This window comes from Bubalus kerabau, chromosome 12 (genome assembly GCF_029407905.1).
Source record: "Bubalus kerabau isolate K-KA32 ecotype Philippines breed swamp buffalo chromosome 12, PCC_UOA_SB_1v2, whole genome shotgun sequence".
NCBI classification, from domain to species: Eukaryota; Metazoa; Chordata; class Mammalia; order Artiodactyla; family Bovidae; genus Bubalus; species Bubalus kerabau.
The window spans coordinates 90554372-90568627 of NC_073635.1; the positions used below are offsets into that span (position 1 = coordinate 90554372).

A 14256-nucleotide genomic window follows, 5' to 3' on the forward strand; every position below is an offset into this window, starting at 1 on the left:
GTGCCACCCCGACAGGGGCCAGAGCCCCGAGGAAGGTCGTCCCAAACTTCAGGCAGGACAGCGTAGCTCTGGCCCCAGGCTACGTCATCACCACGTGGGGGTGTGCCCTCCAAGACGACGCCCAGAGCAGGTTCTGCGGGGCCTCCACGGTGCCCGCATCCGAGAACGGGACAGCCCGGGAAATACCCAGCAGGAGAGTCTGAGGGAGACACAGAGGGTGCAGGGTGGGGTGCGTGGGGTTCTCTCCAGGGACCTTACCAGGCCAAACCCGACACCCGGGCATGCAGGGACGGAAGGAGAGACCGGCAGCCAGAGAGAGAGAGAGACCCAGAGATGGAGACGGGGACTGAGACGGACAGACAGTGTCCCCGGGTGGACTCCGGGCTGACCACTCTGTGCGCTTGCTGTCCCCTGGGATAGTCAGCGTGCTGGTGCCCGCGCGGTGCTGAGCGTGCTTCTCAGCACGTGTCCCCACATGGCACTTGGCACCCCAGGGGAGCTGGTCTCCCCGGGAGGCGGTGCTGGGCTCCCCCGCCCCTGACAGAAGACCCGCAGTCCCGGCCTCCCCACCCGGGCCCGGCCCGGCCTTGTGGACCTCGTGAGGCCACCGGCCCTGCCCCGAGGGTCTGCCTAGCCCCCTCCCCGGGGGGCGCAGTCTGCTCGCCCACTGTGCTCGGGTCCTCCCAGGGCTCTGCGCTCTGCCAGCCCTCATTCTCAGCACCAGGCGGAGGTGACGCCTCCCCCCACCCTCGCGGGAACGCTGACCGCTCCACTTCCGCCCCCACGAGCCAGCGCCGCGTCCCTCTGCCTTGGACTCCATTTCTCCGTCTTTTCCCCTCTCTGCTTTAAACAGAGAAACGCGGGAGTGGAGCCTGCACGCAGGACCCTGAACGCGCTGACGCAGGGTCTTCCGAGGGCAGGCTCTCTCTGCGGGGCGGGCTCCCTGCCCCCACGCGGCCGCCCTGCGCGTGGAGCCGGCGGGGACTTTGGCCGATGCTGACCATGGCCGGCTGCGTCCCACCACCGCTCGCCGTCCTTGGGCTCCTGGCCCTCCTCGCCCCACACGCCGCCTGGCCGACAGGTAGGTGCTCTCGGGCAGCGGGTGGGCACTCGGGGGCTTTCTCTGGGAGCCGAGGGGCCCCGGCAGGACCAGGGTGGTCTGCGTCCAGCTCCTGGTCTCAGTGCTGTTTGTGACGAGTATGTCGGAAGTAAACATGTCCTCTGGGGTCCCCAGGGGCTCAGACAGAGCTAGCCGCCAGGTCTGGGGCTCAGGACAGGATGCGGCACAGCTTCCGGGGAGTCCCGAGGGGACCCCAGCCCCTCCACAGCCCCTGCTCAGGGCCCCTTCCCCCCCACCCCAACCTTCCTATACTAACCTCTGAACCCAAACCAGCGACTGCAGATGGGGGACCCTGGACCCCCGCCGCCCATGTGGCCATGATGCCTCCCCCCAACTGGTGGCCAAAGTCAGGTTGCTGGGAGTTCAAAATACACCCGACTGCACAGCTTTAGCACAGAAATCAGAACGCAAATTTAGTTTCTTTTAACAATCATTGTGTGTTGAAACAGTAGTATTCTGGATCTGTCAGTTAGATAAGTATATTATTAAAATGATCATAACCTCCTCATGGCCCGAGTGGACCCAGGAAGAGACGCCCGCCCAGCCTAGGCCACCCTTGGCACCACTCGGAGGAAAGAGACACAGTCCCCGAGGGGACAGGGCCACTGGTAGAGAACCTCCTCCTGAGATTCAGTCACTGCTGTCGGACTGGGGTCTGGAAACGGCAGTAATCTCGTGTCCCATCCACCTCGATGGCAGAGACGTGGTCTTTCTCAAATGGGGCTCCTGTCTAAACCCGCGGGCCAAACATGGTAAAAGGAAACCACCAACACACAAGGAAACAAGACAGCCGTGAATCTGCGGGAAAAAGAATAGAATCAGACCCACGAAAACCTTGCTACCAGGCAGAGAACACAGAAGACGTGCAATACAGATACGAGGAGGAAACAAGAGACATCAAGGTGCTCAGGCAACGTGAAAAGGAATCGGAGAGGACTTCTGGAATGGAAGTGTATTCGCTTGACTATTCACTTTATTTATTTATTTTTTTTTTGACTATTCACTTTAAAACCCAGTAAGTATGGATTTTAATATATAAAACCCATTAAATATAAAGTGAAAATAAAGTATTCACTTTAAGGTATATTCACTCTAAAATCCATTAAACAAACGAATCAACACAAAGCATTTGGAGAAGAGTTCTCCTTCACAGCAGAATGCCAACAAGTAAGGACAGAAGAAGGTAAATTGGAAAGGTGTTATTCCACAGCTAAAATGGTAATGACTGATTCAGGAGAACTACTTCACTGATGTGGAAAACGTTCGGCTAAAGACTGTTGGGGAGGCAGGACATCACGTCACAAAGCATCTTCTCACCTGTGGACGCCATCTATGCAGTGGCCCCTAAACTTCATGTTCTCTCAGAACCTCAGAGTGTGACCTTTAGTTGGGAATAGGGTCTTTGCACATCATCCTCAATTAGGGAATGTGAAAGTTGCTCAGTCGTGTCCTACTCTCTGCGACCCCATGGACTATATGGTCCATGGAATTCTCCAGGCCAGAATACTACAGTGGGTAGCCGTTCCCTCCTCCAGGGGATCTTCCCAACCCAGGGATCGAACCCAGGTCTCCCACATTGCAGGCAGATTTTTTACCAGCTGAGCCACCAGGGAAGCCCTAAATCCAATAACCACAGTCTTTATAAGAAGGTTCCACACAGTCCTCCCTGACGTGGCCCTGGTCCCCATATTTCAGAATGGTGCTTAGAGCTCCAGCCATCACATCTGTGTCCCAGGCAGCAGGATGAGGGGAGGGAGAAAGCAATGGCCAAGGGCCACACCAGTTGTCTTTTTTCAAGAAGGTTCCCAGGAGGTGCAGCCTGGGCCTTCTGTTTGCATCTTGGTGGCCAGCGTTCAGTCACTCAGCCTCCTTTAGCACCAGGAGAGTCTGGCCATGCAGCCGTGTGGCCAGCTAGAAGTGGAGGGCCCCCGTCCTGGCAGAGGATGCCCGGAGGACACAGCCTGCTCTCCGCCTCGTCCTCTCGGGCTCCCGCCCTCCTGTTTTAAGCTCTGTCCTGCTCATCCGGCTGCACATGGAGGGCTGGGGCCCGGTGTCGTCAGGAGCAGGAGGAAAGGGCCACTCGTGGGTCTGCATGCCATCGCCTGGAGCCTGGCCCCCGGGCCTCAGCCCCGCTCGCTGAGGCACCTGCACTCCCGTCTCGCCCTGCAGTCTTTCTTCCTGCATCGAAAGCGCACGAGCTTCTGGCCAGGTGGAGGCGAGCCGGCTCCTACCTCTTGGAAGAGCTCTTCGAGGGGCATTTAGAGAAGGAGTGCTGGGAGGAGATCTGCGTCTACGAGGAGGCGAGAGAAGTGTTTGAAGACAAAGAGTCCACTGTGCGTATCCCCGCCACACACTCACCCGCTTTCCCATGACTTGCTGCCTCGGGGGGTGTGTTCTCCAAGAGAGACTCCATTAAGGAACCTACTCACCTACTTGGGAGGTTGATCTAACCCAGTTGTACAGACGAGGAATCGGACACTGCAGGGAGTTCACTTTCCCCAGCCTGTCAGTGGGGCACCCCGAGGGCAGCTCAGTCCTCCTAAAGTCCCTAAACTCTCCCCTCAGATTCAGCAAGCTAGCACCCCGAGCAGCCGGACTCCTCACAGAGGTCGCTCAGCCTGTCAGGACTCACAGAATTTAGTACTTTTAATAGAGATGAGGTGGTTTCAGTGTACCAAGAACAGCACAAAAACCCTCCTTAGGACGCGGCCTCAGGAAGAGCACCTCTCCTAATCGGCACCTTGGATCAGAAGGGAAGACACGTACACTAAAGACCATGGCCAAGACCTCGCCCGTCTCGGTTACCCAGAGGCTTGCCAGAGGCAGACAGAGGGGCTGAATTTTTGTGCGTAAATTCTCAGAACAGCAAAACATGTAATATGCTTTACATATCAAGGCAGCAATATTTAAAGTTGATTCTGAACAAATGTTGACCTGTTTCTTGAATACACACACACACACACACATATATATATTTTTTAGGGGGCTTCCCTCGTAGCTCAGTAAAGAATCTGCCTACAGTGCAGGAGACCTGGGTTTGATCCTTGGATTGCGAATATCCCAGGGGAAAAGGCAACCCACTCCAGTATTCTGGTGTGGAGAATCCCACGGACAGAGGAGACTGGCAGGCTACAGTCCATGGGGTCACAGAGTCAGACACAACTTAGCGATCAGACCACCACCACATATATTTTAAGGTCTGTTTATTCATTCATTTTTGGCTGTGGCGGGTCTTCACGGCTGCAGTGAAGTTCTCTCTTGTGGCAGGCGGGCCCCCTCTCCCTTGCGGTGCTCAGGCTCCTCGTCGCAGTGGCTCCTCTTGAGCACAGCTCTGGGCTCCTGGGCTCAGCAGTTGCGGCCCGAGGCTGCCAGAGCACTGGCTTAGTCGCTGGGCACGTGGGCTTAGGTGCTCCGAGGCGCGTGGAATCTTCCTGGGCCAGGGATGGGACCTGTGTCCTTTACATCGGCAGGCAGACTCTTTACCATGGGACCAGGGAAGCCTCTCTTTAATATATTTTTTAACTGCTTTAAAATATATTTTCTCAGATGCCCATGTATAAGAAAACTCCTCTGAAATAGACTATCTTTCATAGAACTGGGAGAAACTTTTCATAGAACTGGTGAAGGGAAAGCTGGGCTCGTCCCCTGAGGCTGCAAGCCCACTCGAGCTGTTGGAAGCCGGGAATGGTGTGCGGCCTGCTCATGCACTTACCTCCAGGCTTTAAGTCTGAGTAGTCTCCTACCTTTAGATTCCCTGCCTGAAAACAACACCTCCTATATGCAATTTGCAAATTTCCATCATTGTTGAATTGGCTTATAAAACAGAAAAAGGAGTGGGAATTTCTCACACCTGCATCCGGCACTTGCGGAGTGGGGCCCTGGAGACCACCGGGGTGGGAGGCGCCCGGGGGGCCGTGGGGTCTGCGCTGCATCTCAGCTACTGACACTTTCCCTTCCCCAAGTGGGTCGCAGCAAATCCACACCAAGCAGCTCGTGGAGCACACGCTGCGGTGGATGTTCAGTCGCTCAGTCCTGTCTGACTCTTGTGACTCGATGGACTGCAGCCCGCCAGGCTCCTCTGTCCATGGGATTTCCCAGCAAGAATACTGGAGTGGGTTGCCATGCTCTCCTCCAGGGGATCTTCCTGACCCAGGGATTAAACCCGAATCTCCTGCATTGCAGGTGGATTTTTTACACTGAGCCACCTGGGAAGCCCAGAACATATATTAAAGAGGGCATTAAGTAGCTGTAGCTTCCCAGGTGGCTCAGCTGGTTAGAGTCTGCCTGCAAAGCGGGAGACCTGGGTTCAATCCTGGGTTCAATCCCTTGCTTAGAGAATCCCATGGATGGAAGACCCTGCCAGACTACAGTCCATGGGGTCACAAAGAGTCGGACATGACTAAGCGACCTCTCTTCACTTAAGTGAAGTAGATGTAGAGAAGTTCATATTCTCGTTTCAAGCAGCATTTTTCTACTAAGTGAGCAGAGTCAGCATTTTCTTACCTTCAAGCTCAGCCGCAGGAGAAGGTGGAAGAACAGGTGTTTGATTTCTAACACCCTTATGTTCCCTCGGACAGGATGAATTCTGGAGGACATACATGGGTGAGTGTCCCCTGCACCCGGCTCGCCGCCTCCTCTGCTTTTTGCTTTGATGGGAGGAAGCATCAACCCCGCTCTCCAGGGCTGAGAACTCAAGGCCAGAGGATTCCCAGTGCCCAGCCTTGGGCTCCTGGACCTTGACCCAAAGGAAGGGCTCCCATCCGTGGGAGAGGGAAGCTCGCCCCCTCCCCCAGCTCCCGTAGGCCTTGTGCTGATGGCCAGAAGCCGATTAAGCTGTGGAAGGCAAGGCTTGCGGGTGCTATTTGGGGACCACGGTGACCGGGGGTCTCCAGGAGGCCTCTCGGCAAGAACATGGGTCCTAGAGGGGCAGGTGGACTGACTGAGCCGGGGGCCTCAGGGGGTCACCCACGAGGGGCGTCCTCTCCGCAGGCGGCTCCCCGTGCGCCTCCCAGCCTTGCCTCAACAACGGGTCCTGCCAGGACAGCATCCGCGGCTACGCCTGCACCTGCGCGCCGGGCTTCGAGGGCCCCAACTGCGCCTTCGGTGAGCCCCGCCCCTCCCCGGGACCCCCGCCCCTCCCTCAGACACCCTCCCGCTCCCGGGACCATCGGCCCTCCTCCGGACCCCCGCCCCTCCCCCGGACCCCGCCCGGGGCTTCTTTCCCTGGACCCCCGGCCCTTCCCCGGGACCCCCACCCTTGCCCCGGGACCCCCGCCCCTCTCCGGGACCCCCGCCCCTTCCCGGGACCCCCGCTCCTCCCCCAAGGGCCCGACTCCTGGGTCGTGGGTGCAAGACCGTCCTCAGCTCATCACCTGGTGTCCCTTAAACGTTGCGGGTTGGGGCGGCGGGGAGCGGGGGTCAAAGCAGCCAGAGACCCCTCCATGCAGAAGTGAACTCCGTCCTCGATGATAACGCAGAACCTGCCTGCGCTCTGCTCCACCGGCCTCCCTGAGAGCTCAACCCGGTGCTGGGAGGAGACCCCAAGTACAGCGCGCAGAGCAGGGTTCCCAGCTTCACCTCACACACGTCCCCTCCCCGTCCCGACCCCCACCTCGAAGAAGCCCCTTAAGAAATCTGGCTGCCGTGGTGGGAAGTGAGCCCACAGAGGGGCCACGAGGATCCTTGTGAGGGGCCCGGCGGGCTCCCGCTCCGCTCGTTCCTGAAACTGAATGGAAGCGCTCACATGAGCACGTTTGGAATGAAAAGCCAGAGCCCCACGCTCAAGGATAGTTGTTCAGTTCAGTTCAGCTCAGTCTGTCCGACTCTTTCGACCTCATGGACTGCAGCACGCCAGGCCTCCCTGTCCATCACCAACTCCCAGAGCTTGCTCAAACACATCCGTTGAGTCAGTGATGCCATCCAACCATCTCATCCTCTGTCGTCCCCTTCTCCTCCCACCTTCAATCTTTCCCAGCATCAGGGTCTTTTCAGATGAGTCAGTTCTTTGCATCAGGTGGCCAAAGTATTGGAGTTTCAGCTTCAGCATCAGTCCTTCCAATGAACATTCAGGACTGATTTCCTTTAGGATGGACTAAAAAGGGTACTTCAGAATGGCTGTTTCCAGGGTAACATTTCTGCTTTCCCCTTCTTCTCCTTTTAGCTGAAAGCGAATGTCACCCCTTGAGGCTGGACGGGTGTCAGCACTTCTGCTACCCGGGACCAGAGTCCTACACGTGCAGCTGTGCAAGGGGCCACACACTGGGCCAAGACCGCAGGTCCTGCCTCCCCCACGGTGAGCCTCCCCCCCGGGCCTTCCTCTGCAGTGACTCTGAAAGCCTACTTCCCCTGCTGCGGCTGGTCAGGGCCAGGGAAGGGGGCTTCCCAGCCCCTGCCAGGCTCCCTACCTGCTCCCCCCCACCACCATGTCTGAGAGCAGGTATGGAATCCCACCATATACACGAAGTATCTCGACCTAATGGGCACCACAGAGTAGGCTGGGTCAGCGCCGCCGTCACCCCACCACCTGCCCTGGGAGGCACTGACCTTTCTTTCCATGTGGCCGCCACAATGAAGACAGGTGTGCGTGTGGAACCCTCGGTTCTGAGTGCTGCCAGAGGCCCCAGCGAAGCCAGCAGAACCTTCTGCCTTTCCCGTGGCAGGTAAGAGAAACACATTTTAATCTTTTGTTACGTTTCACCCGTCTGTCATCTCTCCTTTCTTTGATTTAGGTGAACTATCTACAACCTCCACATTGCACTTCAAAGCACTTTCTCATGCTGAACTCACAGCTTCAGTGTCTTATGTTTTAACTTAGCAACACACGAAGTTATGTTGACCCTTCTCCCAAACTATTTCAAGCACTTTTACGCTCATCTGCTACTTTGACCAGTATTTTATTCTTTTCTTGCTTTTCTGGTAACTCCACAAAATAAGCACTATTTTTAGTAATACCACCAATGTGGGTTTGGTTTTACCTACATTTTGCGTTTTCCTTGCATCCCAGGCCTCTAATACAGATCACCCCATTCTTCCTTAGCTCTGTCAAGAGAAACACCACGTTGGCCACAGACCTGACTTAAATTTTCTAGCAGCCACGTGCATAGAAAGTGGGTGAAATTAATTCTGATGATGTGCTTTACTTACCTCAATACGTCTACATATTATTTCAACACGCAACGAATAGTTTAAAAGCTGAGATATGTGCGTTTCCTCCTTCTACCGAAGCCTCGGCTCTCGGACGTGCAGCGTACAGCATTTGTCACTTGCAGCACATCCTGGCTTCGACCAGTGGATCACAAGTGCTCAGTAACCATAGCGACCATCACTTGACAGAAAGCTTTACAGGTTGCTCTAGCAACCGGGCTGCGCTCGGCCCCCTGTCCGTGCGCATGCGCACATGTGTGCAGGTGCGGAACGCGTCTCCCTCACCTGACGCTTACACGCGGGTCCAGCCAGGTGGAAGCACGTGGAGGCCTGGCCGAGCGACAGCCACAGCTCAGTGACCACCAGGACTGGAAGGGTCGAGGGTGGGGAGCTCAAGTGAGGGGCGAGCCTGGGGTGGGGCTTGGTCTCCCCGGAACTGTACCTTTGCTGACTGCCCGCCCCCAACCCCGCGCATCCTCGCTCATCTCTCCCCTTCTCGCCCCCACCGCCCTCCGCGCGCTGACGGGGCCTCAGTAATGGGGGGTGCGCTGGGCTGGCTGGAGGGTGCGCGCCCCACAATCTCAACCACAACACTGTGCTGCCCCAAATGCTGCAAAGGCAGGCTAACTCTTTCTTGTCTGTTCTGGTTTTTAAAGGTAAAACTAACAAATTCCGAAGGAAAAGACTTCTGCGGGGGTGTTCTAATACAGGACAACTTTGCGCTGACAACAGCAACATGCTCGCTATTGTACGCGAACATCAGCGTGAGAACGAGTGAGTACCTTGTCATTCGGTTTTATAAGATGGCGCCGGAAACAAAACTATCCTGTGTAGAAATAAAAAGAAGCCTTTAATCTAGAATTCTTGCTTCTAATGAAATACAGACTCGGTTTAGCTTCCCTCTGGTGAGATCACTCATACAGGCAAAGCAACAGGGACTAGCTAGCGGAATTCTGGGCACAGCACGCCGGCAACGCGGAACCTGACAGCCGAGGACTGGGGCACTTAGTTTGACACTGAAGTGGAGCACTCGGACCTCCGTCCTTGCGCCGGGGCTGTGTTGTGAACTGCTCCACAGTGCTCCCTAGGACCCGCCAATATTGAATGCATTTTTACCCTCCTTCCTCAGACATTTTTCAGTCACCAGCCCATCAGCCTAGAAAATGACTCCTGAACAGGCAAGTCTGATTCACTCCCAGAGGTTCTTCCTAATTTCTTCTGACCTGTTCAACCTGCCCTTACTGAGTCCCCGCTGCGCCCCCAGGACGCCTCACTTGGTTTTGCAGAGAAGAGTGTGGGAGAGGCCCCCGCTGGGGCGCTCCGGTCCCTGGGCAGCGACGGCGCAGGGCGGGCGGGGACGCGGGGGAGGCGGGCGGAGTCGCCCTGAGCCCCTGCCCGGCCTCCTTCCAGGTTCCCACGTCCGGCTGCACGTGAGGGGCGTCCACGTGCACACGAGGTTCGAGGCGGACACCGGGCACAACGACGTGGCCCTGCTGGACCTGGCGCGGCCCGTGCGCTGCCCCGACGCCGGGCGGCCCGTCTGCACGGCCGACGCTGACTTCGCCGAGCGCGTCCTCCTGCCGCAGCCGGGCGTCCTGGGCGGCTGGACACTCCGCGGCCGCGAGATGGTGCCCCTGCGGCTGCGGGTCACGCACGTGGAGCCCGCGGAGTGCGGCCGGGCCCTCAATGCCACGGTGACCACGCGGACCAGCTGCGAGCAGGGCGCGGCGGCCGGCGCGGCGCGGTGGGTGGCGGGCGGCGCGGTGGTCCGGGAGCACCGGGGCGCCTGGTTCCTCACCGGCCTGCTGGGCGCCGCGCCCCCCGAGGGGCCCGGGCCGCTGCTGCTCATCAAGGTCCCCAGATACGCGCTCTGGCTCCGCCAAGTCACTCAGCAGCCGAGCCGAGCCAGTCCGAGAGGCGACCGTGGTCAGGGGCGTGATGGGGAACCGGTGCCGGGTGACCGCGGTGGGCGGTGGGCGCCGACAGCCTTTCCTCCGGGACCCCTCGTCTGAACTGAGCCCACAGGAGGGAGGGAGGCGCGTCCAACAATAAAAGTGGACCCCGAACAGTGCTTTCCTGAACCTGCTGGGGAACCGGGGTTCAATCCAACAGCATCGACTCTGGGTTGGGGGGGGGGGTAGTTGCACAGCGACCTCCCAGCTGTACTTGGGGCGGGGGGCGGGGGTGTGGAGGTCAGGGACCCGGCAGCGCGCAGGGGAGGAAGGCGAACTAGGGCCTGTGCACGGCCCACGTCGGGGGCGGGAGCAGGCAAGCAGTTCTGCGTGGAGGGTCCACCGGCCCCAAGAGGGCGGAGCGGCCCCGAACCTGCAGCGTCCACACCAGGGAGTCCCACCCAGACTGCAGCCGCCCTCCCCCACAGACAGGAGCCGCCAAGCGACTGCAAGAGCGCGTAGATGGCTGTGCTGTGTACTTCCGCCACCATATCTAAGCCAGGAGGTGTCTGCCTCACCGAGGATGGAGCGGCCCTCACGGCTGAGCTCCGCGGACGCCAGGGTGGGACCTTGAGGGCAGGTGGGATCCAGAGGCTCATGCACACCCGGACCCACTGCTGGGGAAGGGGGGATTGTTTTAAGGGTTACAACTGTGATGTATACATTCTTCTGACAGGAAAATCGGTAGGATTTCAGTCTACTGTTCCTCCATTGCCTTCCTTTGTTTTTGCCAAGGTCCTTTCAGAGAAATGGGCCAGTGCATCTGCAGACTGACCAAAAAAAGTTAATTCTTGGGTTCAAGTGTAATATCAGAAATGAAAGAAAGTGTTTTTGAATTGTTAGACTTAAAAATCTGAATTGTGTTTAAACTCACAAAGTGCGGTGATATTCTCTTCAAACTAAGGCCATCAGCTGCCCAGGATTTGAAATCTAGCAAAGGAGAACTGTGGTTTTACATGAATCAGTTCAGTTTAGTTGCTCAGTCGTCTCCGACTCTTTGCGACCCCATGAATCGCAGCACGCCAGGCCTCCCTGTCCATCACCAACTCCCGGAGTTCACTCAGACTCATGTCCATCGAGTCAGTGATGCCATCCAGCCACCTCATCCTCTGTCGTCCCCTTCTCCTCCTGTCCCCAATCCCTCCCAGCATCAGAGTCTTTTCCAATGAGTCAGCTCTTCGCATGAGGTGGCCAAAGTACTGGAGTTTCAGCTTTAGCATCATTCCTTCCAAAGAAATCCCAGGGCTGATCTCCTTCAGAATGGACTGGTTGGATCTCCTTGCAGTCCAAGGGACTCTCAAGAGTCTTCTCCAACACCACAGTTCAAAAGCATCAATTCTTCGGCGCTCAGCCTTCTTCACAGTCCAATCCTCACATCCATACATGACCACAGGGAAAACCATAGCCTTGATTAGACGGACCTTTGTTGGCAAAGTAATGTCTCTGCTTTTGAATATGCTATCTAGGTTGGTCATAACTTTCCTTCCAAGGAGTAAGCGTCTTTTAATTTCATGGCTGCTGTCACCATCTGCAGTGATTTTGGAGCCCCAAAAAATAAAGTCTGACACTGTTTCCACTCTTTCCCCATCTATTTCCCATGAAGTGATGGGACTGGATGCCATGATCTTCGTTTTCTGAATGTTGAGCTTTAAACCAACTTTTTCACTCTCCACTTTCACTTTCATCAAGAGGCTTTTGAGTTCCTCTTCGCTTTCTGCCATAAGGGTGGTGTCATCTGCATATCTGAGCTTATTGATATTTCTCCTGGCAATCTTGATTCCAGTTTGTGTTTCTTCCAGTCCAGCGTTTCTCATGATGTACTCTGCATAGAAGTTAAATAAGCAGGGTGACAATATACAGCCTTGGCGTACTCCTTTTCCTATTTGGAACCAGTCTGTTGTTCCATGTCCAGTTCTAACTGTTGCTTCCTGACCTGCATACAGATTTCTCAAGAGGCAGGTCAGGTGGTCTGGTATTCCCATCTCTTTCAGAATTTTCCACAGTTTATTGTGATCCACACAGTCAAAGGCTTAGGCATAGTCAATAAAGCAGAAATAGATGTTTTTCTGGAACTCTCTTGCTTTTTCCATGATCCAGCAGATGTTGGCAATTTGATCTCTGGTTTCTCTGCCTTTTCTAAAACCAGCTTGAACATCAGGAAGTTCATGGTTCGGTATTGCTGAAGCCTGGCTTGGAGAATTTTGAGCATTACTTTACTAGCATGTGAGATGAGTGCAATTGTGCGGTAGTTTGAGCATTCTTTGGCATTGCCTTTCTTTAGGATTGCAATGAAAACTGACCTTTTCCAGTCCTGTGGCCACTGCTGAGTTTTCCAAATTCGCTGGCATATTGAGTGCAGCACTTTCACAGCATCATCTTTCAGAATTAGAAGTAGCTCAACTGGAATTCCATCACCTCCACTAGCTTTGTTCATAGTGATGCTTTCTAAGGCCCACTTGACTTCACATTCCAGGATGTCTGGCTCTAGATGAGTGATCACACCATTGTTGTTATCTGGGTCGTGAAGATCTTTTTTGTACGGTTCTTCTGTGTATTCCTGCCACCTCTTCTTAATATCTTCTGCTTCTGTTAGGTCCATACCATTTCTGTCCTTTATAGAGCCCATCTTTGCATGAAATGTTCCCTTGGTATCTCTAATTTTCTTGAAGAGATCTCTAGTCTCCCATTCTGTTGTTTTCCTCTATTTCTTTGCATTGATCACTGAGGAAGGCTTTCTTATCTCTTCTTGCTCTTCTTTGGAACTCTGCATTCAGATGCTTTTATCTTTCCTTTTCTCCTTTGCTTTTCGCTTCTTTTCACAGCTATTTGTAAGGCCTCCCCAGACAGTCATTTTGCTTTTTTGCATTTCTTTTTCATGGGGATGGTCTTGATCCCTGTCTCCTGTACAATGTCACGAACCTCATTCCATAGTTCATCAGGCACTCTATCTATCAGATCTAGTCTCTTAAATCTATTTCTCACTTCCACTGTATAATCATAAGGGATTTGATTTAAGTCATACGTGAATGGTCTAGTGGTTTTCCCTACTTTCTTCAATTTAAGTCTGAATTTGGTAATAAGGAGTTCATGATGAATCCTGCAAAAACACCTGCAGTCTTGCTGCTGACATTAATTTGCCATACAATCTGTATTTGCTGGAGGAGAAACCATATCTGGAAATTATGACAGACAGCACAGGCAGACATAGGGCTCTCCCTGCAGTATTTATGGGCTGTACCTCCCTGGTGGCTCACATGGTAAAGAATCTGCCTGCAGAGTATAGGAGACCTGGGTTTGACTTCTGGGTCGGGGAGATTCCCTAGAGAAAGGAATGGCTACCCACTCAAGTACTCTTGCCTGGAGAATTTCATGGACAGAGGAGCCTGGTGGGCTACAGTCTATGGGGTCACAAAGAGTCAGACACGACTGAGGGACTAACATTTTCACTTCCACTAAACACAAAGTCCACTGCTGAGAACACTGCAGGCCTGCAGGGCAGCTGAGACACAGAATGGAAACTGCTCATCCACCACGTGTTAACCTAATAAAATGGTTACAAATCAGGTGAGGCAAGCAAATCAAAACAATAAAACTCAAGAAAAGGGAATGTGATTAGATGGCAGAGACTGTCTGCTTCTTTGGCATCAGTGTTCTCAAGGCCAGGCCGACCACTCTGCACGGGCTTCCAAACCAGTGGGAACGCAGCACACCCGTGCCTGAGGTTCTGTTTCTTTCATTGTTTTGCCAAGTACGACGTTGACCTCATGTTATCGTTTGTTGTCACTCCTTGATGTTCAGTGTCACTACTTACTGGTCAAGAAAGTACCTGAGAGTGTGGAGAACACCCAGCTTTCCACACTACGAGATCCAGGCACATTCACAGAAGTCCAGGCTCCCCTCCAGGGAGGACGCGGCTCTCATCCTTGCTGGAGGCTGCGCCCAACCTTGAGGAGCAGGGACGCTGTGAGGACAGCACCCCAGGAAACACGGAGCAACTGTCCCAGCCCGGCGTCTGCGCCTCCCCCAGGCCACGCTCTCCCG

At 55.0% G+C, this 14256-nt stretch overlaps 1 protein-coding gene across 1 annotated transcript; it reads left to right on the forward strand.

The window, feature by feature from the left end:
* Nucleotides 1–616: 616 nt before the first annotated feature.
* PROZ (protein Z, vitamin K dependent plasma glycoprotein) lies at nucleotides 617–10328 on the forward strand. Its single transcript, XM_055543056.1, has 8 exons — nucleotides 617–1081; nucleotides 3290–3453; nucleotides 5698–5722; nucleotides 6110–6223; nucleotides 7281–7412; nucleotides 7694–7779; nucleotides 8920–9037; nucleotides 9674–10328. Exons 1-8 carry the CDS (start codon nucleotides 994–996, stop codon nucleotides 10273–10275), a joined length of 1329 nt encoding a protein of 442 aa, XP_055399031.1. The 5' UTR covers nucleotides 617–993; the 3' UTR covers nucleotides 10276–10328.
* The last annotated feature ends 3928 nt before the right edge of the window (nucleotides 10329–14256 follow it).